A 17759-nucleotide genomic window follows, 5' to 3' on the forward strand; every position below is an offset into this window, starting at 1 on the left:
TGAAAGTTAAGGTTCTGACTGTCAGTAAATAAACCCACCTGGCGTAGATATCGCAGTGTACAAAAAAGAAGGGGCTACACATGTGAAATCATCAGTGATGTCATCAATGATCTTTGATGTCCTGGGTGTTAGTCTTAGCAGTGCAAAGTGGTGGCACACGTTATGGTTGCTTAGCTTACCATAACTGGCGAATTTCAGGGGTTTTTCGATTTTACTTGTAACCATAACGTCCTTTTAAAAAGTTTTTTTGCTGAATTTGATAGGTTTTTATTATCGCAACTTAACTATAACGTCCCTTTAACAAAGTGTTTTCATTGATTATATATATATATATATATATATATATTCAGTGAAAAAACTTTGTTAAAGGGACGTTATGGTTCCAATTAAAATCGAAAAACCCTTTAAATTAGCCAGTTATGGTAAGCTAAGCAACCATAACTCGCGCCACCACCATGCACTGCTAAGACTAACACACACGACATCAAAGATGATATCACAAATGTCATTGATGACATCACTGATGACATCACATGTCTGGCTCACTCTTTTTTCTTTTGCTGACATATCTAGGCCACATGGTTTTCTTCAGTAACAGTCAGAAACTAAAAATTGTATTTTATTTGTAGACGTATCCTACAAGTAGGTTCTTATAGTAATTCCCTTAGAATCCAGCCACATCATATGAAACATATACATAAGGGAAGACACAAGATTTAAAGACAGCATTATTTTCATGCAAATAAATGATTGCTCTGTTTCAAAGCTGCTATTTACCCTATGTATATGTATATTGGTATGTGTTCATGTCTCTTTGTGTTTTGTCTATAGTAATGCAATTATGTAATATATGGGTTTTATTAGCTACTTATTACATATTTCACACTACACAAAAATCTATTAAGAAAACAATTATCATTTCATTAATCAACATATTAACATTACGAATATTACGCTGCACACAATGCTATGTTTCTGCATTAGTAGCTTGGTATACTAGATAGAACCCCATAATAGAATGCTATTTACATCAATGCATCGTTCAATGCACTAATTAGGGTATGATATTTATTGCAATGATCCTTGACACTTTTTTCGCAACATTATAATAAGAATCCCTTGTACACATATTTCATGAAAAGTACATACACATGTGATGTCATCAGGGATGTCATCAATGACATTTGTTATGTCATCTTTGATGTTGTGGGTGTTAGTCTTAGCAGTGCACGGTGGTGGCGCGAGTTATGGTTGCTTAGCTTACCATAACTGGTGAATTTCAAGGGTTTTTCGGTTTTACTTGTAACCATAATGCCTTTTAACAACGTTTTTTCACTGAATTTTATAGTTTTTTAGTAGCGCAACTTAACGATAACGTCCCTTTAACAAAGTTTTTTTACTGAATTTCCTAGGTTTTTAGTAGCGCAACTTAACCATAACGTCCCTTTAACAAAGTTTTTTTACTGAATTTCATAGTTTTTTTATTAGTGCAACGTAACCATAATATCCTTTTCAATGGAGGAAGACCACTAGCATCCTAGGTTCTCAAAGTGGGAACCCGGGGTGGTAAAAAAAGATTTTTCTTCCCAAACCGGGACACCGCAGGCAGGCGTCCCGGGGTAGGAAGGAAAATCTTTTACCAAGATGGACACCAAGGAAAGGGAAGGCAGGGTGTATAAAGAGAACACAACAGGGCATTGGCGGGGGGTCGGGAAGACCAGGAGAGAGACACGTGGCATGAGCAGGGGGAGGAAAGAAGGGAGACACGGGGCATGAGCGGGAAAGAAGGGAGACACAGGGCATGAGCGGGGGTGGGGGGTAGCAGGGAGACACGGGGAATGAGCAGGAAAGAAGGGAGACACGGGCATGAGAGGGGGTGGGGGGAAGAAGGGAGACACGGGGCATGAGCGGGGGTGGGGGTGAACAGGGGAGACACGGGCCATGAGCGGGGGGGGAAAGGAGGGAGACAGACACGGAGCATGAGTGGGAGTGGGGTGAACAGGAGAGACACGGGGCATGAGCGGGGGTAGGGCAAGGTGGGGCCCCCACCCCCGCTCATTCCCCGTGTCTGCCCTGTTCCAACAGTGCAGACACGGGGCATGAGAGGGGGTTGGGAGAGGAAAGAAGGGAGACACGGGGAATGAGCAGGGAGTGGGGGGAGGAAGACACGGGGCATGAGCGGGGGGTGGGGGGGAAGAAGGGAGACATGGGGCATGAGCGGGGGGTGGGTGGAACAAGAGGTCAACAAGGGGCATCATAGGAGGGGGGGACAAGAGGAAGACACGGGGCATGAGCAGGGGGTGGGAGGGAACAGAGGTCAACAAGGGGCATCATAGGAGGGGGCAACAGGAGAGAGACACAGGGCATGAACGTGGGTGGGGGAACAGGAGACAGACACGGGGCATGAGTGGGGGGGTGGGGGGAACAGGAGACAGACACAGGGCACGAGCGGGGGGTGGGGGGAACAACAGAGAGACACGGGGCATGAGCGGGGGGTGGGGGGCAACAGGAGACAGACACAGGGCATGAGCAGAGTCTGGGGCCAACAGGAGACAGACACGGGGCATGAGCGGGGGGGTGGGGAGAACAGGAGACAGACACAGGGCAGGAGCAGGGGGTTGGGGGAACAGGACACAGACACGGGGCATGAGCGGGGGGAGGGGAGAACAAGAGACAGACACGGGGCATGATCGGGGGGCAACAGGAGAGAGACACGGGGCATGAGCGGGGGGTGGGGGAACAGAAGACAGACACAGGGCATGAGCGGGGGTAGGGGGCAACAGGAGAGAGAAACGGGGCATGAGCGGGGGGTGGGGGGGTACAGGAGATAGACACGGGGCATGAGCAGGGGGTGGGGGGCAACAGGAGAGAGACACGGGGCATGAGCGTGGGGTGGGGGGGTACAGGAGAGAGACACAGGCAATGAGCAGGGGGTGGGGGGTACAGGAGACAGACACAGGGCATGAGCGGGGTGTGGGGGGCAACAGGAGAGAGACACGGGGCATGAGCGGGTGGGGGAACAGGAGAAAGACACGTGGATGAGCGGGGGGGCACAGGAGAGAGACACGGGCCATGAGCAGGTGGGGGAACAGGAGACAGACATGGGGCATGAGCGGGGGGTGGGGGGCAACAGGAGACAAACACGGGGCATGAGCGGGGGGTGGGGGCAACAGGAGACAGACAGGGGGCATGAGCGGGGGGTGAGGGGCAACAGGAGACAGACACAGGACATGAGTGGGGGGTGGGGGGCAACAGGAGACAGACACGGGGCATGAGCGGGGAGTGGGGGGCAACAGGAGACAGACACGGGGCATGAGCGGGGGCAACAGGAGACAGACACGGGGCATGAGCGGGGGATGGGGAGAACAGGAGACGGACACGGGGCATGAGCGGGGGGCAACAGGAGACAGACACAGGGCATGAGCGGGGGGTGGGGGCAACAGGAGAGACACGGGGCATGAGCGGGGGTGGGGGGAACAGGAGACAGACACGGGGCATGAACGGGGGGTGGGGGGAACAGGAGACAGACACGGGGCATGAGCGGGCGTGGGGGGACCAACAGCCACGGGGCATGAGCAGGGTTTGGGGAGAACAGGAGACAGACATGGGGCATGAGCGGAGGGAGTGGGGGGCAACAGGAGACAGACATGGGGCATGAGCGGGGATGGGGAGAACAGGAGACAGACACGGGCATGAGCGGGGGGTGTGGGGGCAACAGGAGACAGACACGGGGCATGAGCAAGGGGTGGGGGGAACAGGAGACAGGCACGGGGCATGAGCAGGGGGAACAGAAGACAGACATGGGGCATGAGCGGGGGTGGAGGGAGACAGACACGGGGCATGAGCGGGGGGTGGGGGGCAACAGGAGACAGACACAGGGCATGAGCGGGGGGTGGGGAGAACAGGAGACAGACACGGGGCAGGAGCGGGGGGTGGGAGGCAACAGGAGACAGACACGGGGCATGAGCGGGGGCTGGGGGGGAAACAGGAGCCAGACACGGGGCATGAGCGGGGGCAACAGGAGAGACATGGGGCATGAGCGGGGGGTGGGAGGAGGGAGAGAGACACACGGGGTATGAGCGGGGGGGAGGGAAGAGACACACGGGGCGTGAGCGGGGGGTGGGGTGGAGAGACACACGGGGCATGAGCGGGGGGTGGGGGTGAATAGGGGAGAGACGGGCCATGAGCAGGGGAAAAGGAGGGAGACAGACACAGAGCATGAGCAGGGGTGAACAGGAGAGACCCGGGGCATGAGCAGGGGTAGGGCAAGGTGGGGCCCCCACCCCCGCTCATGCCCCGTGTCTGTCCTGTTCCAACAGTGCAGACACGGGGCATGAGCGGGGGGTGGGGTGGGGAGAAGGGAGACACAGGGCATGAGCGGGGAGTGGGGGAGAAAGGAAGACACGGAGCACGAGCGGGGGGTGGGGGGAAAGAAGGGAGACATGGGGCGTGAGCGGGGGGTGGGTGGAACAAGAGGTCAACAAGGGGCATCATAGGAGGGGGTACAAGAGGAAGACACGGGGCATGAGCAGGGGGTGGGAGGGAACAGGAGGAAGACAAAGGGCATCAGCGAGGAGTGGGGGGGACAGGAGGAAGACACGGGGCATGAGCGGGGGGTGGGGGAACAAGAGGGAAACAAGGGGCATCATGGGAGGGGGGACAAGAGGAAGACACGGGGCATGAGCGGTGGTGGGGGGCAACAGGAGAGAGACATGGGGCATGAGCGGGGGTTGGGGGGAACAGGAGACAGACACGGGGCATGAGCAGGGGGTGGGGGAAACAACAGAGAGACACGGGGCATGAGCAGGGGGTGGGGTGCAACAGGAGACAGACATGGGGCATGAGCGGGGGGTGGAGCCAACAGGGGAGAGACACAGGGCATGAGCGGGGGGGTGGGGAGAACAGGAGACAGACACGGGGCATGATCGGGGGGCAACAGGAGAGAGACACGGGGCATGAGCGGGGGTTTGGGGAACAGAAGACAGACACGGGGCATGAGCGGGGGTGGGGGGCAACAGGAGAGAGACACGGGGCATGAGCGGGGGTTGGGGGAACAGAAGACAGACACGGGGCATGAGCGGGGGCTGGGGGGGTACAGGAGACAGACACGGGGCATGAGCACGGGCTGGGGGGGTACAGGAGACAGACACGGGGCATGAGCAGGGGGTGGGGGGCAAAAGGAGATAGACACAGGGCATGAGCGGGGGTGGAGGGGTACAGGAGAGAGACCCGGGCAATGAGCAGGGGGTGGGGGGTACAGGAGACAGACACGGGACATGAGCGGGGGGTGGGGGGCAACAGGAGAGAGACACGGGGCATGAGCGGGTGGGGGAACAGGAGACAGACACGTGGATGAGCGGGGGGCAACAGGAGAGAGACACGGGCCATGAGCGGGTGGGGGAACAGGAGACAGACATGGGGCATGAGCGGGGGGTGGGGGGCAACAGGAGAGAGACACGGGGCATGAGCAGGAGGTGGGGGAACAGGAGATAGACATGGGGCATGAGCGCGGGGTGGAGGGCAACAGGACAGGAGACAGACACGGGGCATGAGCAGGGGGTGGGGGCAACAGGAGACAGACACGGGGCATGAGCGGGGGGTGAGGGGCAACAGGAGACAGACACGGGACATGAGCGGGGGGTGGGGGGCAACAGGAGACAGACACGGGGCATGAGCGGGGAGTGGGGGGCAACAGGAGACAGACACGGGGCATGAGCGGGGGGCAACAGGAGACAGACACGGGGCATGAGCGGGGGGTGGGGAGAACAGGAGACAGACACGGGGCATGAGCGGGGGGCAACAGGAGACAGATACAGGGCATGAGCAGGGGGTGGGTGCAACAGGAGAGACACGGGGCATGAGCAGGGGGTGGGGGAACAGAAGACAGACACGGGGCATGAACGGGGGGTGGGGGGAACAGGAGACAGACACGGGGCATGAGCGGGGGTGGGGGGAACAACAGCCACGGGGCATGAGCAGGGTTTGGGGAGAACAGGAGACAGACACGGGGCATGAGCGGGGGTAGTGGGGGGCAACAGGAGACAGACATGGGACATGAGCGGGGGTGGGGAGAACAGGAGACAGACACGGGGCATGAGCGGGGGGTGTGGGGGCAACAGGAGACAGACACGGGGCATGAGCAGGGGGAACAGAAGACAGACATGGGGCATGAGCAGGGGTGGAGGGAGACAGACACGGGGCATGTGAGGGGGTTGGGGGGCAACAGGAGACAGACACGGGGCATGAGCGGGGGGTGGGGAGTACAGGAGACAGACACGGGGCATGAGCGGGGGGTGGGAGGCAACAGGAGACAGACACGGGGCATGAACGGGGGTGGGGGGGAGAGAGACACACGGGGCATGAGCGGGGGGAAGGAAGAGACACACGGGGCGTGAGCGGGGGGCGGGGGGAGGGGAGAGACACACGGGGCATGAGCGGGGGGTGGGGGTGAATAGGGGAGACACGGGCCATGAGCAGGGGAAAAGGAGGGAGACAGACACGGAGCATGAGCAGGGGTGAATAGGAGAGACCCGGGGCATGAGCGGGGGTAGGGCAAGGTGGGGCCCCCACGCCCGCTCATGCCCCGTGTCTGTCCTGTTCCAACAGTGCAGACACGGGGCATGAGCGAGGGGTGGGGTGGGGAGAAGGGAGACACGGGGCATGAGCGGGGAGTGGGGGGGAAAGGAAGACACAGGGCACGAGCAGGGGTTGCGGGGAAAGAAGGGAGACATGGGGCATGAGCGGGGGGGTGGAACAAGAGGTCAACAAGGGACATCATAGGAGGGGGTACAAGAGGAAGACACGGGGCATGAGCAGGGGGTGGGAGGGAACAGGAGGAAGACACGGGGCATGAGCGGGGGCTGAGGGGGCAAAAGGAGAGAGACACGGGCAATGAGCAGGGGGTGGGGGTGTACAGGAGACAGACACAGGGCATGAGCGAGGGGTGGGGGGAACAGGAGACAGACATGGGGCATGAGCAGGGGGAACAGAAGACAGACATGGGGCATGAGCGGGGGTGGAGGGAGACAGACACGGGGCATGAGCGGGGGGTGGGGGGCAACAGGAGACAGACACGGGGCATGAGCGGGGGGTGGGGAGAACAGGAGACAGACACGGGGCATGAGCGGGGGGTGGGAGGCAACATGAGACAGACACGGGGCATGAGCGGGGGGTGGGGGCAACAGGAGACAGACACGGGGCATGAGTGGGGGCAACAGGAGAGACATGGGGCATGAGCGGGGGTGGGGGGAAGGAGAGAGACACACGGGGTATGAGCGGGGGGGAGGGAAGAGACACGCGGGGGGTGGAGGGGAGGGGAGAGACACACGGGGCATGAGCGGGGGTGGGGGTGAATAGGGGAGACACGGGCCATGAGCGGGGGAAAAGGAGGGAGACAGACACGGAGCATGAGCAGGGGTGAACAGGAGAGACCCGGGGCATGAGCGGGGGTAGGGCAAGGTGGGGCCCCCACCCCCGCTCATGCCCCGTGTCTGTCCTGTTCCAACAGTGCAGACACGGGGCATGAGCGGGGGGTGGGGTGGGGAGAAGGGAGACACGGGGCATGAGCGGGGAGTGGGGGGAAAGGAAGACACAGGGCACGAGCAGGGGGTGGGGGGGAAAGAAGGGAGACATGGGGCGTGAGCGGGGGGTGGGTGGAACAAGAGGTCAACAAGGGGCATCATAGGAGGGGGTACAAGAGGAAGACATGGGGCATGAGCAGGGGGTGGGAGGGAACAGGAGGAAGACAAAGGGCATCATCGAGGAGTGGGGGGGACAGGAGGAAGACACGGGGCATGAGCGGTGGTGGGGGGCAACAGGAGAGAGACACGGGGCATAAGCGGGGAGTGAGGGGGTAGAGGAGACAGACATGGGGCATGAGTGGGGGGCAACAGGAGAGAGACACAGGGAATGAGCGGGGAGAACAGGAGACAGACACGGGGCATGAGGGGGGGTGGGGGGAACAGGAGACAGATACGGGGCATGAGGGGGGGTGGGGGGAAAGAAGGGAGACATGGGGCGTGAGCGGGGGGTGGGTGGAACAAGAGGTCAACAAGGGGCATCATAGGAGGGGGTACCTACTTTTTGGTCATTTTAAAAAAAACTACTGCACGGATTTTCACCAAATTTGCGCTTTCGGGACCAAGCCGCTGCTCCTGGTCCAAATTTGGTGAAAATCCATCCAGCGGTTTGGGCTGTAGGCGCGAGCAAAAAAATGTTCCCATTCAGTCTATGGGAAAAAACAGAAATTTTGGGACCCCCCTATAACTTTTCCCCCCCTGGACGAATCCTCACCAAACTTTGCAAAACAATTCAGAGAGGGCCATATAATTCTTTTTGCAAAGTTTGGTGAGGATTTGTCCAGAGAAGGCGTAGTAATAAGCCACCCAAAAAGTGCTCTTCCTATGGAAACACCAACTTAACCATAACTACACTGCCACTATGGTGGCAGTGTAATATAAATCTGCTACAGCTCACATTCCTATGAGCATATTGTTCTGGGGCATAATTTCTGTTATTTGGTAATATTTTGATTTATTTTACAATCCCAGTTGTGCAATTCCATTTTACCTAACAAGATATAATGATGTGCAACGTAATGTCTGATGTCATACATAGTTACACAACAGTCTTAGGCCTCTCAGGACTTAAACAATTATGCAGTCTTATCCACATTGAATTATTCGAAGTTTAGACTGAGAGATAGAGTCATAGAATCTCCTGAAAGACTAATTAGCTTCTTTTCATTTTCCAGGTTTGCAGGGCGCCCCGGAAAATATAACAGACTCTTTGAAAGATGGAGGCTTGAAGAGGTAAGGTAGACCCAAAATGCTTCAATACATGTAATGTGCATTATAAACAATAGTAACTGTACAGTTAGTTTCATGTGGTGGGCACATTTTTATGTATTTAAATCCTAAAAAAAACGTTTCTAAAAATGTGTTAAATAATCCTGCTTTCAAATACAAAGAAATATGATAAACCTTCATGACAACACTTTTGAATACTTTTTAATGTTTCGCTATGTTTAGTGGACTACTGCATTAGAAGGGCAGAAGCTTTGTCCAGGCCCTAGTAGGAGATTTAGAAACATGGTTCCTTGCAGGTGGGCTTACATATGCATGCTGCAGTTGCTTTGAGGGGAGGAAGTCTCAAGTGGAGGCAGATGGAGTAAGGTGCATAAAGATTGTTAACCCAGTCCCTGATGTTCATATGGAGTACCCTAATGGCCTGATTTACAAAATAAATTTCAATGGGATTTTCCCATGTTGGCAAATCAGGCACTAAATCTCTTATATCAATGCAGCTGAATGAGGTGCTCCTTTGTTATTTAAATCTGTTAAATTGTTGATTAGATCTTCCACAATTGTGTCCAAAATAAAACCCAGTAACACTTAATACAGACAGAATTCCCCAAAATGCTGATGTTCAAGCTAAAAGACGAGAGTATGGTGTTTAGTACTGCATTAAGAACAATATTTAGGGTTATAGAGAGAGAGTAATTGAAGCATGACTCAACATCGTCATCCTGATCACAGTCATTATTTAAAGAGAATATGCTTGCGCACAATGTCTACACTATGATCAAAATATAATTAAGGAATCGTACATGGAACCATGAATTAACTGTACATGTGTAATTTAATAAGCACAACAATTGAGAATCAGACATGGAATAAAGAGGAAAAGATGTTGGTCTTTGCATCCCCCATTTTCAGCTCATGGTGGATGTCAAAGTTGGAAGTGGGTGAGCGCTTTTCCGCTCAGAAGATGATCTAAAGTTAAACAATCTGCACCACAGTTTAGGATGCATTAAGACTTGCCATTTGAGGCACATAATAACCAATCCTTTTTTTATAGAAAACCTGACAATCTGTGTCCTGGTCCAGATAGGATTCAAACAACCATCTCACATTTAGGGTGTGGTAAAAGGACTACTTCAGGAAAAGAAGACTCCAGTCAGAAAAAGGGGAGACGGCCAAAGTAGTTTTAGGAATAAATGCTCATCCCAGACCGGGTTCTAAATATCTAACAGGAGCTTCCATTAGGGAGCATGATACAATCTCACCCCAGATCATGTCATGTAGGCTTCTATTAGAGGGGGTACCTAATAGACAAACATGTAGGGTCAATGTTACAAATCTTTCAAAAGTTTGCTGATGGGATGGGAGGATATGTTATTTACAAGGTGCAAAGGTGAAACCATCAAGAAGAAAACAAGCATTGGCAATGCCAACAGTTTGGACTTGTATGTAGGCATCAGGTAAGGCACTTGTTAGGCAGAGCCATAGTAGTAATAACTGCTCATTGTTGGTAGCAGGTGCAAAATGGTGCAAGCACCTGGGTCTCTAATAGCAGTGCCCGTCAAAAGCTTAAAACATATGCGGAAGCCAAAGCTTGTTTTTAACAGGACTTCAGTGAAGGACATGCAAGGTGCTTATAAATTGAGTGTCAACAGGCAGGCCTAGTAAGACATTGTTTTACAATGGTAGCGGGCGCCCCTCTCTCGAAAGAACAGACTTGATAACCTGTTCAGTGGTTATTAACCACTTGGGAGTTCGCAGCCACTGCTTTTACTCACTGTGCCTTTCACAGATGGGAAATATCCATTTGCATATCAGTCTTTGTCCTGCCCAGGGGCAGTCCAGCACCGAAATGCAATGGCAATTCCAACCTGAACGAGAGTACCACCAGCAACCCCATACACGTGTTTCACCCTTGTTGGGGATCATCAGTGAGGTGAAGCTGATGCCTCTCTAAGCACAGTGAGAGGGAGACCACGTCTGGTTGCCCCCAGGAGACCTAGGGTTACCAATCCCAGGTTCCTTGAAAAATAGTTTTACAATGGTAGCGGGCGCCCCTCTCTCGAAAGAACAGACTTGATAACCTGTTCAGTGGTTATTAACCACTTGAGAGTTCGCAGCCACTGCTTTTACTCACTGTGCCTTTCACAGATGGGAAATATCCATTTGCATATCAGTCTTTGTCCTGCCCAGGGGCAGTCCAGCACCGAAATGCAATGGCAATCACAACCTGAACGAGAGTACCACCAGCAACCCCATACACGTGTTTCACCCTTGTTGGGGATCATCAGTGAGGTGAAGCTGATGCCTCTCTAAGCACAGTGTGAGGGAGACCACGTCTGGTTGCCCCCAGGAGACCTAAGGTTACCAATCCCAGGTTCCTTGAAAAATAGTTTTACAATGGTAGTGGGCGCCCCTCTCTTGAAAGAACAGACTTGATAACCTGTTCAGTGGTTATTAACCACTTGAGAGTTCGCAGCCACTGCTTTTACTCACTAGTAAGACATTGTTATTACACGAGTAGCATTTTTACAACTCCAATTAAGTTAGCAGAACAAACACACCTATGTGGACTTAACTCTGTGTCTATGGCACAATCTATAAATAAACATTAAGACTCATATATACAATATTTAAAGCAATAAGGTTTCCTAAAAAATGACAAAAAAATATGTTTGCATTCTATGTGGAAGTTAGGCTAGCAGAACGCTATGCACTAGCTCATTGTCCCGCCGTGGGAGCTCCTATTGACAGGTTAATGCTGGGTACCCAGGAGCTGCTTTTAGCTCCTGCTTATCGACTATTCATTTCAATCTCTGCTACGTCACCTGAGGTATGCAGGAGGGGGTAATTTGGGTTTTCTGTTTTTCAGAACTACCGCTAACCGCAGATGCCCCCACATTCTGGAGGGTAGGACGACTGTAAGAACTGCAATGATAAAATGGAATCTGCAACATAACATCCCTTTCCATCCACAATTAAAATTGATGCAGCTTTCAAATGTAGCAATTGATTTGGATCCTTATAAAGTAACATCCCATTTGAGGAAACAATAAACATAAGTACGATGTACTGACCACGCAGATGATGATTTGTTTTTAAAGCAGTTTGTTTAGGGTGATCAGCGTTTAACCTGTGTTTGCATAGTCATAATGTTTTATGATGAAAGAATTCAAAACTGAATTCATTAGGAACAGGAGTTTCTTCTACATTCACCAAAGTAGCCAAAGACATGTCAAGTGCCCCAAGGCTCCTTAAAGTCCATGTAAAAGCAAAACACATTTTCAACAAACATGTCATCCATTGTAACATTTGGCAAGAACATGTTCTAGTCTATTGAAAAGAGTCCGAGAGGAGCAAGTCATGGTCACTCCACTTACTGCAGCAAGCAGATCGACATGTCCAGGAGGGCCCCAGTGCAACATCCATGTGCTGATCTGGCAAGATCCTGCAAGTTCCCATATTGCGGCTCTGAGACAAAGTGCAACTAGACAACCCGTAAGCAAGGCCAGAGAACTAGACAAAACACCGACATAAACAGCCAGCAAGTGCTTCCAAAAAGTTTTGTAACAGTGTATTTGTATTTGCATTTATTTATTTGTATTGCGCAGCCTGCCCACGGGCATGAGGGCGCATGTTTAGAAAGGTGGTTACAAGAAAGTGTTACAGCAGGTAGTTAGAGGTTACACTTATATATATATAAACATATATAAATTATGTACAACATTTACAGAGGTAATATACAGATGCATTATATGCAAGGTAGCTGGAAGGTGCAGCATGCAGCCAGTGTTACATAGGACTAGCCGCCATAGCATCTTGCTCATGGAGCCAGTGTTTTGTTTTACTTTTGAAGGATTGGAGGGAAGGGACATTCCTGAGTTCATTGGGTAAGGAATTCCAGAGCTTCGCCACAAGGACTGGGAAGCTCGAGCCTCTGGCAGTTTGAAGCTTGAAACTGGGGATGATAAGTGTGTGCGCTTGTGCAGATCTTAAAGTTCTGGAGGCTGTGTGTTGGCTAAAATGCGCTGATAGGTATGCCGGTGCAGCGTTATTCTGTGCTTTGTGACTAAGAACAAGTGTTTTGAGGGCGATGCGCCGTGCAATGGGGAGCCAGTGTATGTTGCGTCTGGTGGAAGAGATGTTGGCGCGCCTGGGTATGTTTAGGGCAGCCCTGATGGCGTTATTCTGGTTTACCTGTAGTTTATCAATGTTTCTTTGGCTCGTACCGAGGTAAAGGGCGTTGCAGTAGTCCATTTTTGATAAGATGAGGGTTCTGGCAAGAATAAGGCAGTTGTCCGTTGTTAAGAAGGGACGGCAAGCTGTGATCTTTTTACACGTATACGCGGATGCTGAAACTACTGAGTTGGTTTGTCTGTTTTGTGAAAGGGTGGAATCGAAAGGGTGGAATCTAGGTAAATACCGAGGGTTTTAGTGACATTAGTAACCTTGATAATGTTGCCATCAATGTTAAAGGCCTCATATTTACTGTCAAGTTTTGCGAGTTTGGGCTGAGAACCTAGGATGAGTAGCTCAGTTTTCTCGTCGTTTAGGCAAAGCCCGTGGTGGGCCATCCACGCTTGGATGGCAGTGTAGACTGCATTAAGCGCTTTGGTGTCCGTTACATAATCCCCAGTGATAGGGATGAGTATCTGGGTGTTGTCTGCATAATTTGTGTAGGCGACACCCAGATAGTCAAGAATATCAAAGAGTGGTTTCGTAAATACGTTATAGAGCGTGGGTGATACGCATGAGCCATGAGGGACTCCACAGGGGACGTGAGCTGGGTCCCCGGCGGCGAGTGGTGAGAAGACCCTCATGGACCTGTTTGCAAGGAATGAGCTGATCCATGAGGTGGCTGCATCAGAGAAGTGGGCGGCAATTTTGAGGTGCTGGAAAAGGATTTGGTGATCAACCAAGTCGAAGGGCGCAGAGAGATCCAGTAGGAGTAGGAGCACTTGTTTACCCTTGTCTTTCATGTCCTCAATTTGGGTTTTTAGATCTATCAGAGCTGTCTCAGTGCCGTGTCTCGGGCGGAAGCCCGATTGTCTGAGGCCTAATAGGTTGTTGGTATCGAGGTAATCTTGAATTTGTAGATACGCAGCGCGGTCCAAGATTTTGAGGAGGTAGGGCACCGTGGTGATGGGCCTATAGTTGGAGGGATTGCTAGGGTCTAGGTTAGGTTTTTTGATCAAGGGGATTACCCAAGCATCCTTGAGGTTGTTAGGTACTATGCCAGATTTAAAGGAAGAGTTGATGAAGGAGGTGATTAAAGATGCAAGGTTGTGTGCTGCTTCCTTTACGATTGGAGCCGGGCAGGCGTCACCTTGGCAATTGGATGGTTTTAACTTCATAATGATGTTTTCCACTTCCTTAATGGTGAGGGGTGAGAAGCTGAAAGGTTGGAAGGAGTGTTTAGGTGATGGGATATTGTAGGATTGGGGATTACCTACTGAGTCTAGTAGATGGGTTTTTTTGGCATTGATTTTGGCTTGGAGTGTAGTGATTTTGTTTAGTAATGCATTTTGTATGTTAGCACACCATTCAACGTTGGGGGTACACTTGTCGAGAGGAGCAACTGGGGACTCTAATTCCTTGAGAATTTTAAAGAGTTCCTTAGTGTTGGATTGTGCTTGTATGATCCTGTTGTTGTACACTTCTTTTTTAGCCGCTAGTATGGCTTCCTTGTACGTGTGGGTGATGGATAGGAGGTTAATTTTGTTTACTGGTGAAGGGGAACATCTCCAGAGAGACTCTGCTTTACGTTTATCTGTGCGCAGTTCTCATAGGTGTGGGGTGAACCATGAGTTAAGGTGGTTGCGCGGTTTTTCTTTGTGCTGTTTGATAGGGGCAATGGAATCAAGGGCTTTTAACATCGCTCGGTTGTAAGTGTCCACAAGGACAGTGGGGTCGGTGCAGGTGGAGGAAATCGAGTTCAATAAAGGGAGGATGAGTGGGAGTAGTTTCTCAATAGTGATGTCCTTCTTGTTGCGAGTGAAGGTAGTTGGCGCGGTGCAAGGTTTGTCTATGGGTTGGCAGGAGTTGATAGAGAATGTTATTTTATGATGGTCGGACCATGCACATGGTGACACTGAGATTATATTTAATGCGCAATTCAAGTCTGAAACCCAGTCTAGTGTGCGTCCCATGATATGAGTCAGTTCATTGACATGTTGGGTGAGGCCAAAGTCAGAGAGGACACTTGCTAGGTCACAGGCTTTGGTATCGTTCGTATCCAGGTAGCCCAAATTGAGGTCTCCAAGTATAATGATTTGGGACTTAGGCTTGATGCTAGCTGCTAAAATGGCAGAGATGTCCTCTACGAATGTGGAAATGGGACCAGGTGGCCGGTAGATGAGGTGCACTGAAGCGGCATGGTTGGGTGAGATTGGGAGTTTAATTGAGAGTAGTTCGGCGGAGGGCAACTGGTAGGTGTTCACAGCTCTCAGATTAAGAGAGTTCTTGAATATGAATGCTAATCCTCCCCCCTTGGTTTGATTAGTGTCCCTGTCACACCTAATGATAGAGTAGTTGTCGGGGATGGCAATGGTCAAGGCAGGACCTGAAGCCGCATGTAACCAGGTTTCTGTGATTGCCAGAAAATCAAGGTTTTTGGTCACAATGAAGTCTGCGATGTCTAGCGCGTGAGCGGGGACAGAGCGGGCGTTGATGAGCGCACCTTTGAGTTTAGCTTGGGTATTGGGGGTGTTGGCTGGGGGGGGCCTCTGCCGTTGAAGGGGCTGCTAGGGTAGAGGTATTATTCTTGATGGAGTTAACCGGATTGTCCCTATTGTCTGTGTTCACGTGATAGGACCAGTGGTGACATCTGGTTGCTAGTTTTAGGTTACAAACTGAGGTGACGCATGGTTTGCTACGTAGCCTTGGGGTTAAACAGCTAGATAGGCCTGGCGATGAGGGTTCGTCTGCTGTGGGTTTAGGCCTATTGGTGTCAGGCAGGAATGATGTGATGCAGTGCCGTGGTGTAGAATGTGTTCTTGAGGTGTAATGTAGGCGAGAGCCAAGCCTCGCATTCCTGATGCGTGTATGGCACGGTTGGATAGGGATGGGTTTGGAGGCGAAGTGTTGTAGCCACAGGGCTGGCTCATTGAGATATGGGTTTGGAGCGGTTGTATTGTAGGATAGGGGTGAGTGCAGTAGGGTGGTAGAAGTGGTGGTCGCCAGATTATGTTGTATAGCCATAGTGGGACCAGGTTGCGAGGTGGTTAAGGCCAAGATGGTGTACAGGGTGGTGTACAGTAAGTGAAGGGCAAAATGTGACCGTGGCAGATAGACCGGCTTATATGTGATGGGGTCTGGTAATGGGCGTTGTAGGTAAGTGGTCAGGGTACAATGCATTGTTGAAAATAGTGAAGCACAATGTACCATAAGGCACAATTACAATAAGGTCTGAAAGTGACCATAAGGCACAACACAATTACAATAAGGTCAGAAAGCGACCATAAGGCACAACACAATTACAATAAAGGTTTGAAAGCGACCATAAGGCACAACACAATTACCGTAAGGTCTGAAAGCGACCATAAGGCACAACAAAATTACCGTAAGGTCTGAAAGCGACCATAAGGCACAACACAATTACCGTAAGGTCTGAAAGCGACCATAAGGCACAACACAATTACGATAAGGTCTGAAAGCGACTAGTTATGAGGGTCAAGGAGGTCAGGTTTCAACACATGGTAGTTAGTATGGTTAACTGGTACCATTAACTTCCCTTGCTTCGCTATGATATCTGGCTAGAGTAGGATAGTGTAGATAGCAGGTGGCTAGTTGGTCAGGGTTAACCAAGTAAGATAGAGCATGATATTCAAGAATCACAGTGTGACATAGAATGCGTAGTCTGTAAGCGACCATAAGGCACAACACAATCAAAGTGGTCCGTTAGCGACCATGAGGCACAACATAATCAGAGTGGTTGTTGGGCTCCTACGAGCGATTGCAGGCAAGGTATACCTAGTTTCGAAATTCAAAAATTTGGCTAAAATACATGTACAATCTGGGTATACCTAATCTCAGTGCACTAGGAATGCAGAGGGCTAGTGTGCAGCTGGGTGAAACATTGTATCAGCAGTAACATGGCGGTGTGCATAGGTAATACAGTGTTGGTACAAGTATTTACTAAGCAGGCTAAGTGCGCAGATAAGCGGTAGAGTCAATAGAGTGGCAGAGATCAATATAGAACAGCGTAGGTTTTAGTAGTCTATACACTGTTCATTGTTATGGTCTGCAGCTTTGTGCGTTAGTTTTGTGTAGAGCACTCTGGAGGGTGTGCTTACCTGGGGCTGAGTGGAGGGCAGAGTACTGGGCCCCAGGCTCCTTTGGCTCCGGACAGCCTCAAGACAGGCTGCCTTGTTGGGCAGACTTTGTGGGTGTGCCGGCGTTCGCCTGCCGGCGGGCGTGATTGGCTTATATTCAATCAGCGAGCCAATAACGTTGATTGCAGCCTGCAGAGGGCTTCAGTATCACAGGTGGGCTTCCGAGGCGGCCATGATGAAGCAGCGGCTGCCTCGTGGAAGGCAATGGCGTCTGGGCGAATGTGGCGGCGTTTGGCAAGCAGTGCCACGCTTTACCCAGAAAGGAGGATTTACTGCAGCTCACGTGCAATTATGGAGCGCAGTGCTGGGCTCGAATCCAATTTTGGTGGCGAGGGTCCAAGATGGTGCGGCGATCCCTGCAACATGGCGTTGCATCCCAAAGCCTCCCTTGGAGAGGGGGGCAGCTGCTCCTGCAGTGATGAGAGGCCCTGTGCCTCGGAGCTCAGCTTGGGGAGACTGGGCCGACACCTGGCCCGATGTAAAGTCCCCAGAAGGAAAGGTGAGTGCCAAACTGAGGAAGAAGGAAGATGCTATTTTCCCACCAACTATCAAACAAAGTGAGTTATTCCCACGGAAGATGCATCCTAACGAGAAAAAAAAGATGCTAAATTCTACAGAGTTATTC

General features: G+C 51.5%; 1 protein-coding gene across 1 annotated transcript in view; it reads left to right on the forward strand.

The window, feature by feature from the left end:
* ANO3 (anoctamin 3) overlaps positions 1–17759 on the forward strand; it is a 2087603-nt gene that overhangs the window by 1817054 nt on the left and 252790 nt on the right. Inside the window, exon 19 of the mRNA XM_069623502.1 lies at positions 8753–8810. Within this exon, the coding sequence (XP_069479603.1) occupies positions 8753–8810 (58 nt within the window). The remainder of the gene's footprint in view (positions 1–8752; positions 8811–17759) is intronic.

This window comes from Ambystoma mexicanum, chromosome 11, assembly GCF_040938575.1.
Source record: "Ambystoma mexicanum isolate Mex_15411 chromosome 11, UKY_AmexF1_1, whole genome shotgun sequence".
Taxonomy (NCBI): Eukaryota; Metazoa; Chordata; class Amphibia; order Caudata; family Ambystomatidae; genus Ambystoma; species Ambystoma mexicanum.